Source organism: Arvicola amphibius, chromosome 9 (genome assembly GCF_903992535.2).
Source record: "Arvicola amphibius chromosome 9, mArvAmp1.2, whole genome shotgun sequence".
In the NCBI taxonomy this organism is placed as follows: Eukaryota; Metazoa; Chordata; class Mammalia; order Rodentia; family Cricetidae; genus Arvicola; species Arvicola amphibius.
In genome coordinates, this window is record NC_052055.2 from 51,591,739 (window position 1) to 51,613,992 (window position 22,254).

General features: G+C 41.9%; 1 protein-coding gene across 9 annotated transcripts in view; it reads left to right on the top strand.

Moving 5' to 3' along the window:
* The first annotated feature begins 32 nt into the window (after window positions 1-32).
* The window catches only part of Pphln1 (periphilin 1), an 84,468-nt gene continuing 62,246 nt past the window's right edge, over window positions 33-22,254 (top strand). For 2 of the 9 annotated variants that reach the window (XM_038342387.1, XM_038342392.1), the window contains exons 1-2: window positions 33-90; window positions 14,255-14,346. In XM_038342387.1, the coding sequence (XP_038198315.1) occupies window positions 14,275-14,346 (72 nt within the window). In that variant the 5' untranslated portion in view covers window positions 33-90; window positions 14,255-14,274. Of the gene's footprint in view, window positions 91-113; window positions 256-675; window positions 928-14,254; window positions 14,347-22,254 lie in introns of those variants that run through there. The other 7 variants (XM_038342388.1, XM_038342393.1, XM_038342394.1 and 4 more) reach the window with 6 other exon arrangements.

The following is a 22,254-nucleotide window of genomic DNA, read 5'->3' on the forward strand; positions in this document are numbered from 1 at the left end:
GCCCACTGACGTCACTGCCTGCGCCGGAAGTTCCTTCGAGGAGAGCGGACGTCTGCCTTCGCGGGTTTCTGCGGCGGCCGCGGAACGTAGGTGAGCGAGTCGCTCTCCCCAGAGGCGCGAGGGGCGCATGCGGCGGGAGGGTTGCCGGGCGGGCGTTTCCTGCCGCGTCGGAGGTGTGCATTCTGCGCTCGTGGTGGAACCTGGAGAGACCCAGTGGATTTGGGCGGAAAGAAAAGTCTTGAGTGTGAGACACAGGTTCGGCTTCTTGTTGGCAGTTTAATGTGCAAAAACGATACGAAGCTAGGTAACTTGAGTGGCCTGAGGTCAGTCAGGAAGTCTGTGGTATTTATTTTTGGACATACCTGGCTCCTCACTAGGCACTTTGAGAGACTAAAAAAGTGCAAAAATAGCCCATTTGCTGTTGAGAATCGCATTGTGGCCGGGGAGACAAAGCCAGCGTGGGGAGAGTTGGATTCACAGAGTGACCCATTCTTGAGTACTGGCATGGACAGATGTCGAGCTTCTTGGTTCCTTTCCGCTCTCTCTCCCCTCCTCCCGTAAATACGGAATGGGCACGCGCTGATTATTCCTTAAGAGGTCGTCCTAGGCCGTTCATTTTTATAGAGAAATCAAGAAATAATGCATGGTAGTTTATACTTAACTTCTACCCAGCAGCACACCCAGACCAGGCCTGTAACTACCCCCTGGGAACCTGCGTGTCAGCAGCCCGGAGCCCAGAGCCCGTCCTGAAGCCTGCACAATCAATCCTGACTGAAGCGGAGGGACGAAGTGCAATCCATCCAGGGCGCAGCAGAGTTTTGAGAGGCACTAATGCCTTGGCGTCCACCAAGGGACCACTGGCAAACTTGTGGCCAGCCAAAACTACCATGCTTCCCATCCCGGTTGTGCTTGGTTATCGCCCACGATGTAAGCCCCTTTTCTATGCGTTATTTCTCCTCCGTGCTGTTTTGTGCTTCCTCTCCCTTGATTTGGGGTATCGCCGCTTCTTCTTCAGTTCACCCCCGAGGACATTGTGCTCCCTGCAATCGATTTTGTCCGCTTACCAAACTCACATATTTAAGCCTTGTTTTGAAATTGTCTTTCATTTTCAACCTTAGGTGTAGCTTTCCCCTTTAAATTGAGCTCGTTTTCAAACACCTGTGTTCTAAGATTGGCTGTTTCTCGGCCTATACCTGATTGATTGCGTTTTCTTAAAATTCTTTTTTTATCCTCCTCTCTTCAATGTTTTGCTTCCTTTTGGGTCCTCTGACTTCTCGGCCCACTTCTCCCTTGTTCCAATAATATAATTCCCATTCTTATCTTTTTTTCCTTCTAAGCAGGGACTCTCAGTGTGGCCCAAACTGGCCTGGAACTGGTGAGCCTCTTCTGCCTCAGTCCTCCCGTGTTCTGATTACTGCCCTTTCTCAGGCTTAGCAGTGCTCTATTTCTGAGTAGTCCCCTCCCTAACTACCTCGAGCTAGGTAGAGTTCTTTAAGTGTTGTTTATTTCCGTCCTACCACACGTCGTTTGTATCTTTTGTCTTTATACTTATAGTAAGCTGTGAGGGAAGCTGTGTTTGTCTTGCTTATCTTTGGAATGCAACTTTCTGTAGTTTTAGGGGTTAATGAATATGTAAGTAGCAGGAATGGGCTGCCTGCTACTTAACTATAACAAGTGGATGATTTGTGAGGTGTGATCTCGGTCATCCAGTTTGTTCAAGAAACAGTTAAATTCCTTTTTTATGTATATTTGGGGGGGATGGCTGGTCTCAAATTCAGCAGAGATCTGCCTGCTTCTGCCTCCCAACTGTTTGAAGGTGTTCAAATGCTATTAACAACAAGAACAAACCCTCAACAACTACAAACCCTATACCTCAGCCAAGCATCCCCCCCCCCCCAGGGTTTCTGGATTTCTTTGTGTTGCCCTGGCTGGCCTGGAACTCACTCTGTAGATCTTCCAGCTGCCTCCGCCTCCTGTGGTCCGGGATTAAAGGCATGCACCACCACACGTGGTTTGTATCTCAGCTTTTAAGTGTTTTTCTGATAAAAGTCACATGTTGCCTATTGATTACTAATTTGGGATCTCTTTTAGGTGTTGGAGAGGACTGATAATGTATTTTTAGAGAATAACAGATTTATTTATTTATTTTGGTTTTGCAAGACGATTTTTCTGTAGCTTTGAAGCCTGTCCTGTCACTTGCTCTGTATAGACCCGGCTGGCCTCGAACACGTGGAGATCCACCTGCCTTGCCTCCCAAGCGCTGGGATTAAAGCTGTGCGCCATCACCACCTGGCAATCTTTGGCTCTTAATTGTAGATACTGACTTGATCTGTTTTATTATCTTGGTATTATACCAGATTTTAGTTCGGGGACGTAAAGTTACATTACAGAATAAAACAGATAACATACATAGTATTATAGATCAGATGCATCCAGGGTGATATTTCTATAGACAAGGGCAGTGTAGTATTTTAAATTTTAACAAAACTGACGGGATAGTGGTTGCATACAACTTTAATCCCAGCACTCAGAGATAGGCGGATCTTTCTGAATATGAGACCAGACTGGTCTACCGAATGAGTTCCAGGACAGCCAGGGCTACACAGAGAAACCTTGTTTTAAAAAAACGACAACGACGAATCAACAAAATTGTCTTTTTCTGTGTGCCAAATATTACTAATAACACTGATCAAAGCTAGAGGTCAGACCTGTTAGAAATCAGAAGTCGACAGGCCGTAGAGGCATAATGGAATGTTACGTTTTTATCTTACTAGTCAGAAAAAGAAATTGGAGTCATTCTGATACTGTTTTTTTAAATTTTTTAAAAGATTTATTTATTATGTATACAACATTCTGTCTCGTTCATGCCAGAGGAGCGCGCTAGATCTCAGTACAGATGGTTGTGAGCCACCATGTGGTTGCTGGGAATTGAACTCAGGACCTCTGGAAGAGCAGCCAGTGCTCTTAACCTCTGAGCCATCTCTCCAGCCCGATACTGTTCTTTTTATTTTAACTTTCTGCCTTTTAATTACATTTTATTTGTGTGTATGAGGAAGTCAAAAGACAGTTTAGAAAAGTTGGTTTGCTCTGTTGTACAAGTCTTGGGAATTGAACTCAGGCCACTAGTTTGGTAGCAAGTGCCTTTGCCTGCTGAGATATCTCTCTAATATTTTTAGGAATAAAATATGAAGTAAAGCAATATTTACAAAATAACAATATTTGCCCCAGCTGCTGGTGGTGCATGCCTTTAATCCCAGCACTCAGGAGACAGAAGCAGGTAGATCTGCTAGGACAGGTAGGGCTACCCAGAGAGATCTGCTTTGAAAGAATACAAAAAAAGAAACGACAACAACAACAAAAAAAGCAGGTTGGAGAGATGGCTCAGGGCTTAAGAGCACCGATTCCTCTTCCAGAGGACCTGGGGACAACTCCCAGCACCCACAAGACAGCTTATAACTATCTGTAACTCCAGTTTCAGCGGAATATGACACTTTACACTATTGCACATAAAATCAAACAAAATAACAATAATTTTAATCCTGGCTAACTGTACTATAGGACACCTTAAATAATAAGAAGCATGCTGTTAAGGCATAATACCATAAATATGTAATTTGTCTCTGAGCATGCAACAGTTCAACCTCCACTGTCAATAAAGTTCTAATCAGTGAGCCTTTCAGAGGTTCAGTGGAATTTCTCATTTACACTATTGTAAAATTTTGTTTGTGTGTGTGTGTGTATTTTGCCTGCTGTGTGTACCACATGCATACCTGGTGCTCACAGAAGTGAGAAGAAATTGGATTCTCTGGCACTGGGGTTATAGACTATCTTAACCACTATGTGGGTGCTGGAAACCAAACCCCTAACCTCTACAAGAGCAACTAGTGCTCTGAATGGCTGAGCCATCTATCTCTCCAGGCCCTATTCTGTTTTTAACTGATGAAGAAAATCATAGAAAAGATATGTATTAGTGGGGTATCATTATTGCTTAAATACATAAATGTATTTCTTAATTTTGGGTCATGATAAGCATTTCGTTTCAAATACCATTTCTTTATGGTAAAGTTTTTCCAAGTTCTTATAGACTTTTTGAAATGTATTAACTATTATTGTTATCCATGACCTCTCTATTATACAATGGAATAAAGCACAGTTAATAAAAACTCAGAGAAATTGGGGTTCAACCTGAAGATCTGTAAAGCAAAGCAGCCAGCCACTGGCTCTTACCTCAACCTCAGTCCAAAATTATCAATCCTGCCTCTAGGAATCTCAGAATGAGACTGTATTTGAGAGCTGTCTCCTCCCATTTTATAATCCTCTCAAGGGCTGGGATTATAGGCGTGAACCACTGGGATTAAAGTTATGCACTGCCTGGTTTCTATGGTAATTAGTGTGGCTACAGGGATTAAAGCTGTGTTTCATTGCTGGCTGGTCTGTAACGCTGGTCAGTGTGACTGTTTACTGTCCCGATCCCCAGGCAAGCTTTATTAAATACAAGTGAAATACTACAGTGAAACACCAGGACTTCATGCCCTACTTAGCTATAATTGTCCCCATTTATTAACCTCTCTCTATCCTTTTCTTTTGCTAGTCTTCTTGACTCCCACCCAGTAACCATCACTATTTCCAGTTAAGAAGTTTTGAGGTTTACATGTTTCTTAAAACAAGGGTTTTTTTTCTTTTCTTTTCTTTTCTTTTCTAAATATAACTCTGGCTGCTTGAAACTGGCTACATGGGTGAAGCTGTCTTTAAATGTGTGTCTCTGCTTTTGGAGTCTTTTGATTACAGATGTGCACTACTACACCTGGCCTTGCGAGGCTGGTAAGAGTGAAGTGCTTGAAAGATGCTAAACTGTGGTGGGAATTTTAGGATTTACGTGAGTCCCAAGCCAGCCGGGGCTACACAGTGAAACTATCTCAAACTTCTGTCCCTCCATTCCTAAACTATATAATTTATCATGGAAAAAAATCCATCATCTTTTTGTTCTAGCCTCCTGCCTCCTCTTCTAATCCATTTTGTATGCTGATAAATTAACCTTTTGAAATAACATCCTTCCTCTACTTATTCCCAAGGTTCAAAGCCTCTATTCAATGTTTTGTCTAGATTTTACTTTATCGTTTGATGCCCTGGAACCTGTTTGTTCTCTCTGCTTGCCTACTTCTCTTGTGATAATGTTGGGAAGGGTTGGGGATGGTACTCCAGGCTCAATGCTAGAATTTCAGTTTTTCAGAGCTTTAAGAGTTTTTAATATAAAAGTGTGAGGTTGTATCTCATCACTAGGATAGTGTGGGTAAAGGGTTTAAATGTCTTGAGAACTTATTGCACAATTCTTGCATTTAGGAGACCAAATAAAAATTTGTCAGATCCTGGAACAGGTAGGTTTATTTATCATTGCTTTATGGTCTCCTTTGGTCAGTTCTTTCTCAGACACTTTCAGAATCATTCCTAATGCCTTTGCCTTTCGTTGGATTCTACTATTCACTATTTATTCTTTTGAGTCATTCAAAATTCTATTTAATTATTAATTTTTTAAAATTTTGTTTTAGCTTTCTTCAAAGTTGTTTTACCTTGCATATTCTTTTTAAAGCTAGCTCTTACTTTGTAGCCCTGGTTGGCCTAGAAATCACAGAGCAAAAAGATTAAAGGGGTCCCTTATCATATCCACACCTAACATACACTTGAGTGCCAAGCAACATGGAATTCTAATTGGGATTTTGCTGTTGTGACCATTTTAGCTGGTATCGGTGAAATCTTTTTCAAACATTTTAATTATATTCTAAAAGTGATTTTTGGCTTAGTTTGGAGTTGTAAGCACTTTCTGCTAAAAGCAGTCTTATACAATTTTTAGCTTCAGGTCAGCCCTTTAATGTCCTTAGTGTTTCAGTGTAGATGACAGGAATATGCTTACTGCCCTTAATCTGCTGATCTTAGCCTGAGATTTTTTTTTTTTTTTTTTTTTTTCTGCAATCACATGAGGTTTAATGATGAGATGAGACAGGAACCAGTGCACTGGGGCTGAGACTCATAACCCACGCAGGGGAAGAGTTCTAGCCTGAGATTTGAAAGCAGTGGGGGCTGGAGAGATGGCTCAGCGGTTAAGAGCATTGCCTGCTCTTCCAGAGGTCCTGAGTTCAATTCCCAGCAACCACATGGTGGCTCACAACCATCTGTAATGAGGTCTGGTGTCCTCTTCTGGCCTGGCCTGCAGAATATTGTATACATAATAAATAAAAATCTTTTAAAAAATTTGAAATTTTTTGAATTTGAAAGCAGTTAGATCTTTCCAAGGGCATTTTGGGGACTTTGAAAAGACAGGCTCTGGGTAGTTTTGCTTTGTAAAGCTCTTGAATAACGCTAGTGTGCAGCAAGATTGAAATTCTCTTGAGGATGTGGAATTTAAGTTTCTCATCCTTTGAAATGGTATTGACACCATAAAAGTATGACTATAATCATAAAAACTTAACAAGAAGTTCTTGAATAATTAAAGGTGCCAACTACTCTAGTATTAAGATTCCCTAGAATGACTCCTGGGATGTCATATGAACTACTTATTATTGATAAAAAGTTCCTTTGCCATGCATTTAGTCATTGCCCTTGCAGTGGGAGGAAGAAGAGGAAGAGTGAATAGAATATGGGACTGTTTCATAGTACTGTATGGTCTTTTGAGGTGCACAGAGGACTAATTTAGCTCTCTTTGGGAGAATATAAGAAAGGTTGGTGTTTGGGCTGTATCTTGTACATAGACTAGATAGATCAGAGATGCTTTGGTAGAGGTCAAGCTGTAGGAAGTTTAGATACTTGTGCTTGTTGAAGTTGTAAAAATAACTGGATGGAGTAAACATTTAGGTGTGACAGGTTGAGTTTTATTACTCAGGTTTCTGATTTGAGTCTTTGGATTTCATTGATCAAAATGGGGAAGACAGGAGGTGAGATGAGCTCTGAGAAAGTGAAGAACTGTTGGTGTGTTGAGTTGGAGGTGTGTGCAGCATTCTTTAGAAGGAGATGCCCAGTCATTTATTGAGAAGAATGGCTTTATAACGTGAGTAAATTCATTCTGGTTACTGATCACATTCTTTGTGTGGATTGTTGAGGAAGTTACCGGACAACATAGTGGTTCTACCTCCTGTTTTTATACTCGTAGTGAGGTTGTATCTTAGGTAGGGATACAGCTATTGTGATGAAATACTGTGACCAAAGCAGTTTGGGGAAGGAAGGGTTTATTTGGCATACTTTTCCATATCAGTAGTTATCACTGAAGGAAATCAGAACAGGAACTCACACAAGGCAGGAATCTGGAGGCAGGAACTGATGTAGAATGGCTGTGGAGGGGTGCTGCTTACTGGCTTGCTCCCCATGGCTTACTCAGCCTGCTTTCTTATAGAACCCATGACTACCAGCTTACCAGTGGTCCCACACACACCATGAATCATTAATTAAGGAAATGCTCTACAGTCCTGCTTACAAACTGATCTTATGGAGTCATCAATGCAATGGTAACCCTAACTAAGATGGTGATATACATTGCATGTAAATCATCCCACACTTGAGGTGATTAGTATTGTGAAGAAAGCAAGGCTGCAGGATCTGGTTGAGTGGCATTAAAATATTTAGGTAAGAGCAGAGGAAGTTACAGAGATGTCTGGAGCCAACACAAATGCCTACTGCTCATTCAAGATAAGAGTTTAAATGGAACTTTTCATTAACTCTGGCTGGCTATCAATAGCTAGAGGAGAATAAAAAAAGTAAGAAAAAAACTTGAAGATGGGAAAGGAACTGTCTGGATTATGATGCAGTTACTCTGTTGCCTAACCTACAGGACAAGCAGTTTGGATAACATGGAAAAAGAATTGTATCATTTTGACTTGGATTAAAACTATGTTTGGTTGGGCACAAGGTCATTAACTGTGAGTTTGTTTTATCAAATTCCTGTAACTTTCACTCACAGTGCCAGTTCTCTGTTGAAATTACATAGGTCTAGGAATCCCTCAGTGGAGTGCTTTAAGGAGAGGCTTATTTCCTTCTGGACTTGACTCACAGACAGCATTACTTAGACACTATTGATTATTACATAAGAGTGAGATTCTTATATTTTGGATCAACTTCTTGGCATGCTTCTTTTTTTAATACTTTATTTTGTTTCATGTGCATTGGTGTTTTGCGTGCATGTATATATGGGAGAGGGTGTCAGGTCCCCTGGAACTTGATTCACAGACAGTTGTGAGCCGCCATGTAGGTGCTGGGATTTGAAACCAGTCAGTGCTCTTTGACCGCCGAGCCGTCTATCTCCGTATCTCCTTGTTGGCATACTTTGAAAGGAAGTTTGCACTTTCCACATGGAATTCGAATTCTGTTCTCGGCTTTATTGTGACACAGAGAATTATTCTGGAGTACTTTTAAAAATTAAGAAAAATTCGTGTGTGTTGTATTCAAATGTGTGCACTTGGGTATGCGAAGGCCAGGGGAGTGTGTTTTTTTTTTAAGGTTTATTTATTAATTATGTATACGGCATCTGCCTGCATGTATCCCTAAAGGCTAGATGTGGTCACCAGATCTTATTACAGATGGTTGTGAGCCACCATGTGGTTGCTGGGAATTGAACTCAGGACCTCTAGAAGAACAGTAAGTGCTCTTAACCCCTGAACCCCAAGTGTGTTGTTTTCTATTACACTCCAGCTTGCTCCTGTAAGATAGGTCCCCTACTGAACCTGTCCCCTCAGTTACTGGTGCTGCATGTGCGGGTGAGTCATATTGGACTTTTATTATGTGGGTGGTCAGATTTAAACGCCTCGTGCTTGAGTGAAAAGAGCTTTTGACCATGGAACCATCTCTTTCGGCCTAAAGTTCTTTTGAGAATCCAGTAATGGGAGGGGACTGTTTAGTGTCAAGAGTCAGTGTAGTTGATTGGTGTGGGGTGGATTGATTTCCAAAACCTGGATAATGTCATAAGCAACACATGCCACTAGTCAAAATCAAAAGATTACTGTACTTAAGAATGCTCCTTGAATGACTTTGAAAATGTTGGGGTAGTATTTGAATTGAAAGCAATTTTAGCATATTTTCTATAGTACATTTATCTTTTTTTTTTTTCCTGTTCCTTTTTGTGGTAATTTAATTCAAGGTCCAGCTTGACCAAGGGATGTAGTAGAGTAGCAGAACGCTAGCATGTATGAAGTAGTGATGTCAACCCGAAGTTAAAAGAGCACCCTAAGGCCATGAGCCAGCTTGTTTAGAGATTCCTCTTTTTATAGTTCACTGTCCTGTGATTCTCAGAGTGATTCTGATATGTGAGGTAATCTATCTTCTAAACTGATAGGCAGAAAATTCCAAACTGGATCAGGAACAACCTGAAAATATGGTTTCCATTCTGCAATCTGGTAGTATGTTACCCCCTGGGATGTCTGTGCTGCCCCTAACAGAGCCCAGTCTTTGTAGGAGAGCACTCTGCTGGCCTTTGAGTTTCAGGTGAACACACCCCATACTCACACTCTGTCTTAGTTAGGGTGCTCTGATGAAAAGCGTGACCAAAAGCAAAGTTGGGGAGGAAAGGGTTTATTTAGCTTAAAATTCTTCATCACTGAAGGAAGTCAGGACAGGAACTCAGATTGGGAAGGAAACAGGAAGCAGCAGCTGATGCAGAGGCCATGGAGGAGTGCTTCTTACTGGTTTGCTCTTCATGGCTTGCCTAGCCTGCTTATAGAACCTAGGAAGGATCACACCTGCGTCATGTGGATGGCATCACCCACAATGGACTGGGGCATTCGCCATCAATCACTATCACTAATTAAAATGCCTTATAGCTGGATCTTATGGAGGCATTTTCTCAATTGAGTTTCTCTCCTTTCAGAGTATTCTTGTGTCAGATTGAACAGCTTTCATTACAAGTTCTCTGCTTTTTTTTCATTTTACATTATTGTACTTAATTTTTTGGTAAGGACCTCATAGTCTAGGCTGGACCTGGAACTGGGTTTTTGTTTGTTTGGTTGGTTGGTTGGTTGGTTGGTTATTTGAGACAGGGTTTCTCTGTGTAGCCCTGGTTGTTCCTGAACTCACCCTCTAGACCAGGATGCCTTCAACTCCTGAGTGCTGGGAAGGTCATGTGCCACCACCAACTGGCTTTTGATCAGATTTTTATATGATATATTCAGCACATCTTTTATTGGTTACTGATGGTCCAGGTGGTGCTCTTTAATTCCTCATTTGGGGTGTGTGGGAGAGGAGGATCAGCAGTTTAAGGCCAGAAACAAACCAGAGGGCTGGTGAGATGACGTAGTCAGCAAAGGTTGGGGCCCTGAGCTCTGGTGCCCCCACGATAGACAGAACTGACTCCTGCAGATTATCTTCTGACTTCCACACATTCTGTGGATGCATGTGCGTCCCTCTTGTTGGGCCAAAATTATCTCAGCCTGTCCCTCGAGGCCTATAGGACAGAAATTAATCCTGCCTGAGCCTCTCACTTTAAATACTGGGAGAAATGAACTGGGTAAGACCCTGGTTGCCTGTAGAGACTGAGAGACTAGATGTATTATATGATCTCCTAAAAGGGAGGCAACCTTATAAGATCATTTCCTTACCCCCTGAGAGCCATCAGGCACTCACTGAATTTGTCAATGAGCTCCATTGGGCTTCTTTGGCAAGATATAATCCTAATATTCCAGTCCAAGGTTGAATATTATTAGGGAAAAAGACCATGCTGGCTGCCCTTGTTCAGCAGTCACAACCTCTAGAATGGGTACATAACACCCTGGGGAGGGGTGCTCCCAGAGTGTACTCTCTAGTTGATCAAATAGCTGATATGATCATAAAAATCAGGGGCACCTTCCGACATTATGGAAAAGATCCCTTTAAATTAATAATTCCATCCAGAATTAAGGATTTAGAATGGGCCGCTAGACATTGTTCTTGATTGAGCCTCACCCTGGAGGGATTTCTGGGGACCCTTGGCACCCACTTTGGGGAGTCCTGGTTAGTGAAGCTATATCAAGAACTACCCTGGAGAGTCCCTTAGTCTTTTCTTCTAGGCCCCTGCCCCAAGCATTCACTGTTTGCACAGATGGCAGGAAGAATGGGGCTGCCTTTGTAGTTTTCCCTTCAGGGTGGGGACCAAGACAGGGATTACCAAAATTCTCCCTTGTGGGGGATCCGCTCAATATAAGGAAATGATGGCCGTACATATTGTCCTACAGGAGGTTCCAGAACCGAACAACCTCTATCCAGACAGCTCTTATGTGGTGAACCTACTGCCACACTTACCCTATGTCTATATCAGATTGGATGCTAATCCTGTTTCTGCCTTGATGATACAACTTGGATTGCTCTTAGAAGGTAGAAAAAACCCATATATATTTAACATCTCAGAGGACATCAAAACCTCCCTGGCCTCATTTCCCAAGGGAATGCTGCTGCAAATGATGCAGCTTCGGGGGGCCTGTCTCACAGAGGTCTCAACTCTGCCCATACAAAATGTTAGCCAAATGCATGGCTTAACTCATGTCAACTGGAGAGGACTCAGATACCTATACCCCAAGATCCCTGCAACAGAATTAAAGAGAATTGTTCATACATGTAAGACTTGCAAACAGTTTCTCCACTCCCCACAGGGGTGAACCCAAGAGGGTTAGGACCCAATATCATCTGGCAAACAGATGTAACACATTACCCTCCGTTTGGCAAATTAAAATATGTATTTGTGATCATAGACACATACTCTAAGGCATGCTCGGCTACCACCCACTCAGGGAAAAGGCAACCCATGCCAGAAACCACTTCTTTCAATGTTTTGCTACGTTGGGACTACCACAACAGGTCAAGACCGATAACGGACCCTGTTTTATAAGTCAAACATTAAAAGAATTCTTCCAGAGATGTAAAATATCCCATGCCACTGGGATCTCATACAACCTTCGGGGTCAAGCGATTGTTGAAAGACATCACCAGTATCTCAAAGAGGTTCTTATAAAACAAAAGGGGGGAGAAGTCTACCCCATCTACAACTGCAAAAGGCATTATTAACCATCAATATTTTAAATTTTCAAAAATCAGATGAATAAAATAGATTCCAGAAACATTGGGGATCCCTACCAATGAGGCCCTGCCTAAAGGTTAGTGGAAGGATCCTCTCACTAACAATGAAGGGGCCCAGATCCCTTGTTGACACAGGGCTGAGGATATGGTTGTGTCTTCCCAAACAGGGGAAATGCCTATGTGGCTACCCGCTTATAACTTAAAATTTCTTCCCTCCCCTCAGGATAATGGGGAAGATCAAGATGACCAATAAATAGATTATGGTGGACAACCATTAAATTCAAACACAAGAAAAGAAAAATCACCACTGCCCAAGGGAGACTGACCCTTGAGGAGAGTGTTGCCTGTTTATCTATTTCAGATGGCCCTTCCAGCGGTAATCATATTAATTTTTCTTATGGGGCTCAAAGTCCTGGCAGCAAGCCCCCACCAACCACAGAAGATAACATGGATCCTTGAGTGCTGGCACTGGAGAGATCTTAAACCAGACCTCCCAGATGACGACACCCTGGATGTTGTGGTCTGACCTGATGTTCCGGGGATGGAAGGGAGACCTGAATGCGGAAGCTCTTGGGGGTGCACCATACCCCAGGCATCTTGCCCTAATGAGCCTGGGTGTTCTCATGTCCTTAGGAGACATGCCTTCATGCAGATATCCGTTTATGTCTGCCCAGGAAGCAACCAGGCTGTCTCTACTATCAGAAACTCAGAAACTGCAGGGCGGCTCCTGATTATTATTGTTCTTCCTGGGGATGTGAGCAGACTGGGCTGGACGTAATTAGTAGAAAAGACAGAGACTACATCACATTATTTACAAAGGTCTTTGGATTCCTTAGCAAGGGTAACCTTACAAAATAGGAGAGGCTTGGACTTGCTGTTTATGGAACAGGGAGGAATTTGCAGGCCGATTGGGTAAGAATTTCTGTGCGGGACCATTCCAGGATAGTTACAAGAACCCTAGATGAGTTAAGAAAAGATAGTGATTCATTTAAGTCAAGAACCTCCTATGAAACCTGGTTTAATTGGTTCCCATGGCTTACCACACTCATTTCTTCCCTAATTGGATCGATGGCTATTTGTTTATTGATCTTTTTTTTTTTTTTTTTTTTTTTGGCCCATGCGTTCTCCAAAGGTTGAAAGAAGCGTTCCAAAAACAGATACAACAGGTACAATGTACTCATGGCCCTTCTTCGAGTACATTATGAGAGGCTCGATACATCTCACCCACGATGAACTCTCAATTTGAGGGTGTCCAGGCTGAAATTCCTGATAGGGTTGGCCCTGACCCGTACTCTCTCCTCTCTCCCCAGTGGGATATTCTGGTTTGGTGACCAGGGTAGGGGGTGGGATATAAAACAAAAGGGGGAGATGTTGGGCCAAAATTATCTCAAGGCCTGTACCTCGAGGCATGTAGGACAGAAAAAAGGCTCGATTTGAGTGAGGATGGGAGAGCAGAAATTAGGTAGATACCCCTCTAGCCGGAGGGAGGGTTTGTCTGTCTCATTGGCTGGAGGTACCCCCATATCACATGGTGTCACTTAACCTGTATATAAGCTGACACTCACAGTAATAAATAGTTCCTACATTGAGTCCGCTCCCTATCATCTGCCCTGCGTCCTGGGGCTGTGGAATGGGTGGATAGAGCACTCACCGTTCCCTGGGGAATAAGGAGGCCTAACAACTGCGGTTAGGGGAATAAGGAGGCTCAGGAAGCCTAGCAACATAAGAAGGCTCAAGAAGCCTTGCACCTCTTGCCCCACACATGCTGTACACGTTTACAAATAAATTAATACAAAATTAAAAACATTGGAGCATTGCATGCTGGGATATACCAGTAATCCCAGTATTTCCAAGCCAGCTTTGGCTACATAGTAAATTTGTGGCCAGCCTTAATTGGAGTAGCCTTGCTGGCCTACTTTCCAAACTATTCATTAAATGGTATCTTTTCTAGTGTTTCAAACTTTGGCAATGAAGAAACTGTATGTGGTTTATGGCTCTTACCCAGCATGCTGGTGGAAGTTTTTCTTGAAATTGTAAATAACGTTTAAAATGGAAGGAATGCAGGACTTCATATATACATGTGCATGGATTGTTTTAAATCTCCAGTAGGAGGACTCGTTGCTTTCATTCTCCTCTCTTGTCTCACTCTCCTCTAGGTGTCTTGGCATTTGCTGCTTTCTTGTGTCTTACTTGCTGACAAAAAAACCCAGGATTGTTTTTGTTTTCTCTTTAGTGGCTTCCAAAAGAAATGAGATGTGGTCTGAGGGACGGTATGACTACGAACGACTTCCAAGAGAACGAGCACCCCCTCGGAGCCATGCCAGTGTAAGTCACTGCTCTGTGGAGGAAGGTTCAGAGCCCGCTGTGTTATTCTGTCTTCTCCAGTGTCTTCAAATAGCAGACGTTTACCAGCCTAGCTAGAAAAGAGATTAAATTCACCTTTTAAAAGCTAGAAAATATTTGAGGCCAGCCTGGTCTACAAAGTGAGTTCCAGGACAGCTAGCACTGTTACACAGAGAAACCCTGTCTTGAAAAAACAAAACAAAACAAAACAAAAAAAGCCCACAAAAAAGGCTATAAAATACATGGTAATTTATTTAAGTAAAAAATCAATATATATATATATACATGTATATATACATATATACATATATATGTGTATGTATATATATATGTATATATGTATATATATACATATATATATATATATGTATATATATATTGGTTTTTCGAGACAGGGTTTCTCTGCAGCTTTAGAGCCTGTCCTGGAGCTAGCTCTTGTAGACCAGGCTGGTCTCGAACTCACAGAGATCCGCCTGCCTCTGCCTCCCGAGTGCTGGGATTAAAGGCGTGCACCACCACCGCCCGGCACAAAATATATTTTATACTTAAATTTCTAGAACAAAGATTTTGTATTGAATTTAGTTTGAGGAGGAAAATTTTTATAAATTTTTATAAGTGCTATACTGTGCATGGACAAAGAAATGTTGAACATCTGCTTCTATTCATGACTGCCATTTATTTATCTCCTTAAAATATATATAAATTGAGCCTGGCATACTGTGTCACATGCCTTTAATCTCAGCACTTGGGAGGCAGAAGCTGGTGGATCTCTGTGAATTCAAGGCAAGCCAGGTCTTCATAGCAAGTTCTAGGCCAGGCTACACAATCTGACACTGTCACAAAATCAAAAATTAAAATTAAGTTATGAACTAATATGACATTCTACCTGGAGATCAATCTTCCTGGGCTAGAAGGAGAAGCATGTTGCAACCCTAGAGAGCATTTCAGCTGCTGGTCAGGCAGCTTGCAGGGCGAGGAGAGTGCTGGGTTCAAAGGACGGAATCCCCATCTTCTGTCTGTCTTGTCTCTGTTCTGAGAGTTGAAAATTTTGAACTAGACTCTTAATGGTCTTGATAAGTTGTTTATTCTACCCAAACTGGATCCAGTCCTAGTATGTAGCAGGGGCTCCACATTTTTCAACTGCTTGGAAAACTAAGGGAGGTTTGGAGGTCAAGAAGCTTTGAATCTTCTGCTGACTCATCTTGAACATTGCCACTTTGGGTTGTATTTATTCTTTCCTTTTTTTTTTTTTTTTTTTTTTTTTTGGAGACAGGGTTTCTCTGTGTAGCTTTGGAGTCTGTCCTGGAACTAGCTCTGTAGACCAGGCTGCCTCAAACTCACAGAGATCCACCTGCCTCTGCCTCCCAAGTACTGGGAATTAAAGGCCTGTGCAACCACCACCCGGCTTCGGTTGTATTCTTATGTAGACATTTTATATGCCACAGATGGCATAAATTCTTGTACACATGTCAAGTATTTTTTACTTAAAGTATTAGGGATTTTTCTGTGTGTGGTAGTAATACTGGGAATTGAATCTATAGCTTTTCTCATGCTAGGCAAGCACTCAACCTTTGAGCCCTACCCCCCTAGCCCTTTGTTTCTTTTTTATTTTAAGACAAGGTCTTACTAAATTACTTAGGTTGGGCTTGAATTCACTCTGTGTCCTATGCAGGTCTTGCCTTTGTGATCCTCCTGCCTTTCAGTTAGCTTATAGGACTGCAGCCAGGCCTAGCTGACAGTTTATTACTTGGTCCTATTCCTTACCTTGATGAACAGTGTCATCTGTAAGGTTATCCTTCATTGGCCTGAATTACAGCTCTGGTTGATATAAAATGATTTAAGATAGAAAAAAAAGAGGAAGCTTGTTATATTAGGATGGGCAGACTCAGTAATTATGTCACTGCTTTTCAGGTTGGTCTGGAGACTACTTCTAATAAGTTTTCTTAGTTTGATTATCTAGAAGGATTAAAAATGATACAGTCATAGCTGTGAGTTACCTTTCAAAAATGCCAAGTCCTCTTTCCCACTATATCCCTTGAGTAGAAATTTTATTTTACCATCTGGGCATTGACATGCAGACTGTGTGCTTTTTCACTGAGTAGCTTAATTTGTGGATGGGCAAAGCAAATTGTATTGATTTAAGATTGCAAGGTGAGTAGTTCCTGCAAGATTGCAAGACTGAGATTGACACTGGAGAACAGGACTAGGAATCATGACCGCACGAAGAAGCGAGAACTGAGAGGGGAGTTATTTAAAAGAAGTGGCGTTTAGGACAAAGGAAAAGCTACTTGAGGCCTAAGGCTACCTCTTAGTAGAAGGATAGGCAATTGGTGTTTTAGAGCATGGAGTTCCCAGGATGGAAGCATTCTGGGTGAAGTTCGATGTATTGATGGCTCACAGAATGCTGGTCTAAGAATTAGAATTGAAGGGCTGAGGATGTAATTCAGTTAGTGCTTACCTAACATGCTTGATCCTCTGAACTGATCCCAGACACCTCAAAAGAGGAAAAAAAAGTGATGGACATCCTAATTAAATGAACATTTTATAGTCAAATGTAACAACCATTTTGATCTAATGCCATTTGTGTGTGTGTGTAAATATACACTGGTCACCCCTGACTCCCCCCGCCCCCAGTGGAATTTCAACATCAGTAAGTAGGAAGAGAAAGAAATTTTATAGCACTGATGTGCTGAGAATCAGCGTAGATGTGTAGATGTTTTGGACAGATCTTTTCCTCCTTGTCCAGCTGCATAGGTAGAGTCTGAAGTGCTTTTCCTTTAGGAGCAGAGACCCTGGCCAGACCTGCTCATTCCTCCTCCTTCCCTATGTTATTGGAGAAGCTGGGTCTTTTCTATTCCCCAGTCCCACTTTACTGATTTGAAAAACCTTTGTTCCTATATTTCTCTTTTAGAATTCAGATTTTTTTTCTTCTGGTGAACTTACTCTTCTTGTGGGAATGACTTGAAGCTTTGTCTTGTCTTCAGTGTATTTTGCTCTTGGAAGTTGCTCCTTCACCTTCTTATGACATGCTTACATTTTAGTTAAATTTAGTCTTTTTCATCATTTTGTTCTTTTACTAATCTGGTAAAGTTTATAGATCACTTCTCAGGGCATCCTCTCCACTGCTTTTGAGACTCAGGCTGGCCTTGAACTTACTGTGTATCTGAAGCCAGACTTGCATTCCTGACCCTCTTGCCTGCTCGCAAGTGCTGAGATTATAAACATGTTCTAATCAGAATGATGCCTGTCTGAGGTCATTGAGGTCGGAATACAAGTAATAAGGTATAAGAAACATCAAAAGATATATTTTATTATTCTTTTTGTGTGTGAGCATTTGTGTCGTGTGTGTGGGTGACCAGAAGAGGGTGTTGTCACTTTGGAGCTGATGTTACAGGCAGTTGTAAACCTCCAGACATGGCTTCTGGGAATTAAAGAACAGTAAGGACAGTTAACCACTGGGGCCAAATCTCCAGCCTGCCCCCAACCCCCTTTTTTTCTGAGACTGGCTCAGGTGTTGCCTAGGCTGACCTCCAACTTACTTTGTACTTGAGGATGAATTTAAATTGTTTGTTGTGCCTCTTCTCTGAAGTCCTAGGATTGCAGGCCTGTACCACCTCTTGGCTTTTCTTTTATTTTTTTGAGACAGGGTACTCTATGGTTCAGACTGCATTAGAACTCACTCTATACACTGGGCTGACCTTAGACTCATGGCAGTCCTCTTCTGAGGTGCTGAGCTTCCTTCCAGGCATGAGCAACTACACCCAGCTCAAGAACTCAATTTATGATTTGGTAATACTTGCTTCTTTAAGGTGTGTTAGCTTTGCATTACTCTAACACTTACTGGAGATAATCAACTTAAAAAAATTTTTTTCCGTTTTCGAGACAGGGTTTCTCTATGTAGCTCTGACTGTCCTGGAACATGCTCTGTAGACCAGGCTGGCTTCAAAGTCACAGAGATCTGCCTGCTTCTGCCTCCCAAGTGCTGGGATTAAAGGCACACCCTACCACCGACTGGCTAAAGAAAGAAATTTGACTTATGGTTTTGGAGGTTGTACCCCATGATGAGTTGGACTTTTGGTAAGACAGTCTATAGGGTGCCACAGTCCTCTTTGAGGACATTTTCCTAGTGACATGAAGACTTCCTATCAAGCGCCAGGCTGTTATGCTTTACCCTAGACATTTAATGGGAGACATTTAAGGCCTAAGCTATAGCAGCAGATGGCTAATATCAAGGGCCACCTTTTGAAGGCTGAGCTGGCTTAGTGGTTAAGAGCACTAGCTGCTCTTCCAGAGGACCAGAGTTCAAGTCCCAGCAACCACATGGTGGCTCACAGTCTTCTACAGTGAGATCTGGTGCCCTCTTCTGGCGTGTAGGCATACATGCAGACAGAACACTGCATACATAATCAATCAATCAATCAATCAATCAATCAATCTTTCTAAAAAGCCATGTTTGATTTAAGCTATGATGACTTTAAATGTGGACGACAGCAGGAACCTGATTTATGAGTTACTTTTCTGTTGCTGTAATAAAACATAGTGGCTAAGGCTGCTATAGAAGGAAGAGTTTGCTTAGGTTTATGGTTCCAGAAGTAAGTATGTAAGAGGAATTGCAGGAAAGTTGCAGGCATGGTGGCTGGACTAGCAAGTCAAGAGCTCAATCTTCAATTGCAAGGACAGAACAGAGAGAAGAGAATGACCCTACAATGGCAGCCTTTAAACTCCAAAGCCTGCCTCCAGTGACACCTCCAACAAGGCCACACCTTTGCAGCCTCTCCACAGCACCACAACTGGGGAGTAAGTACTCAGATGCCTGCAGCTGAGGCCACCGCATTCACACTACTGCCACACCTGCTTGGAAATACCAGTGATTTTTGTTGCCACAGTTAATAGATTTCTGTTAACTTTGTTGTTGTGCTGTTCTATTCAGGAAAAAGTAGTTTCTTTTCTTCCTCACCATCCCATGTTGGACTCCAACTTTTTTTTCCTTCTTCCTCAGCCCCATCCCCAGAGTTGAATAGTGCTTAGTCATGTGCTTTGTAGAAGTTTTATATTCACGTCTGATTTAAATGAATTCACTGAATTTGCAGAAAAGTGGTTAACAGTAAAAGTAGAAATGTAAATGCAGCTTTGGTTTCTAACTTTGGATTTAATAAAAATTTACCCTATTTAAAGTTTTAAGGCACTAGGGAGTTGGTTCTGTGGTGAGAGCACTTCTTGCTCTTCCAGAGGACTCACATCAGGCCACCCTGTAACTCGAGTTCCCGGTTATCTGATGGCCTCTGCCTCAGCACTCAGGTGTCAAACACACATACATATGTAGTGGGGAGCTGCGGGCAGGCCTGCTTTTCATCCTGCCCGGCTCCCAGCCACCTGGCTCCTGGCCGCCCAGCTAGCTTTACCCGAAATAACAACATACAAATTGTATTCTTTTAAATACTGCCTGGCCCATTATTTTCAGCCTCTTATTCACATCTTGCTTTAGCCCATTTCTAATAATCTGTGTAGCACCACGAAGTAGTGTCTTACCGGAAAGATTCTAGTGTACGTCCATCTTGGGCTGGAGCTTCATCGCGTCCCTCTCCCTGAGGACTGACTAACTTAGGAGAAGTGTGGCATCTGACTGAGCCATCTACCTCACTTCCTTCTTCCTGTTCTGTCTACTCCACCCACCTATGTCCTAACCTATTAGGCCAAGCAGTTTTCTTTATTAATTAACCAATGAAATCAACAGATTGATAGATACATAGAAGTAAATGAAGTAAAAAAAATCTTTGCTTATGAAGCAGAGAGCGCTTAATGTTAAAAAATCATATTCGTGTGTTTATAAGCAGCATTGCTAAGAGCTTGTCTAACAGGAGGATGGATGGACTATTTAAACCAGTGGTTCCCAACCTATGGGTTACGATCAGATATCCTACTTATATATTTGCATTACATGTAGCATGAATTCTAATAAGTATTAATAATAAAAACCCAGAGTCAGATATTAAGGGGTGAAAGCTGAGAGATCAGAGAAGCAGTGCAGCCAGCCATTAGAGCCACCTTTTACTTCTATCAAATTCTCGGACCAAAAGGGTGGTGATCCTGTCCTCAGACTCTATGCTCAGACTGCCTGCCACTGAGCTCCAGTCTCCTCTCTGCCCAGCCACATCCCTTCCTGCCTCCATCTTCTTAGTGCTGGGATTTAAGGTGTGAGCCAGCACCACCTGCCTGTGTTTCTCTTGAGACTGGATCAACCTAGTTTAGCCCAGAGTGGCCTTGAACTCAACAGAGATCTCTCTGCCTCTGTCTTTGAGTGCTGGGATTAAAAGTGTGTGCCACCATTGCCTGGCCTCTATATAACTGACTAGTGACTGGCTCCACACTCTTATCTTCAGGTAAGCTTTATTTGTTAAAACAAAAACTAAATATCACAATTATGCTTCATAACAGTAGCAAAATTATAGTTACAAAGGAACAACAAAATCATTTTATGATTGGCTTCACAACAAAACAAGGAACTGTGTTAGAAGGTTGCAGCATTAAGAAGATTGAGAACCACTTTTTTAAATAATGCAGCAATGGGTTAAGTCACCTACTGCCAGATATAGCAACATGGGTGAACTTTATAAATAGAGCACTGAAGACCAGACACTGAGCTCAAGAGTTTATCTTCTGAAGTTCCTTTATATAAACATTTCAAACAAGCTAAAGTAGCCAGAACAGTAGTCACTAGTGGGAGGAAACACTGGAGAGAACCCAAGGAAAGGCTTGTCTGCAGTGACTGTATCTGGGTGGTAATTCAGTGTTGACCTCATGAAGGTCAACTAGCGGTGGTAGTTTTGTGGTATGCACACTGTAAATATGCCAGGCTTTGATACAAATTGTAATGAGGAAGCCGGGCGGTGGTGGCGCACGCCTTTAATCCCAGCACTCGGGAGGCAGAGGCAGGCGGATCTCTGTGAGTTCGAGACCAGCCTGGTCTACAAGAGCTAGTTCCAGGACAGGCTCTAAAGCTGCAGAGAAACCCTGTCTCGAAAAAAAAAAAAAAAAACAGAAATTGTAATGAGGGCAGAGCTTTCTTTTCAGTTTTTTTAACCGTTCATTCACTTGTCTTCTAACCACCAGTCTCCTGAGTGCTAAGATTACAGGTGTGTAATCTTAATATTTTTGCCACTACTTCTCAGCCAGTTTAACCAATCAAAACAAATTTTTTGATGAATTAAAACTTGGTATTGTTATATCTGAGGCTTTATAGCGATTGTGTGGGATTTACTGGTTCCAAATAGTCTCAAATATGAATATGCTTAAACTACAGTCCTGTAATTTTTTGTTCAGTTTGAAAGTCAGGAGTGTTTCATATGGTAATTCACTTATGTACCATTCTGTATGGCATTGCTTACAGAATGTTAATGTTGAGTAGATAGGCCTTTTCTTCTCGTTTGTAGTTCCTGGGGCATTTTATTCAAAATCTTCACATGTGCTAATTCTTTTTTTTTTTTTTTACATTTATTTTGTTAGTTTTACTTGTATTTTGTAGTATTTGAATTCAGGGCCTCACATGTGTGAGGTAAATCATTTAACTAACATAAGCCTGATGTTTACCCATGTGACTCTTAGTATTTTTTGTTTGAAAATTACTATGCCTGCCATTTCGCTTCCATTCTTAACATGTTTTGCTGCAAGTGCGTGTATAAGTATGTTTTGTTTTTATTTTTAGTCATGTAGTCATGGCTGGCCTGGAGTTCACTGTACACCTGGTCTATCACTGACTGCTAAGTATGAGGCCTAAAGACGTGGGTCACCATGCTCAGCTTACAGGGTTTTTTTTTTCCCAATGGGAAAACTATACTTGAAAGACTAAACTCTAGAGTGTTGATGTGTAAAAAAAGTTTGAGTAGTACTTCC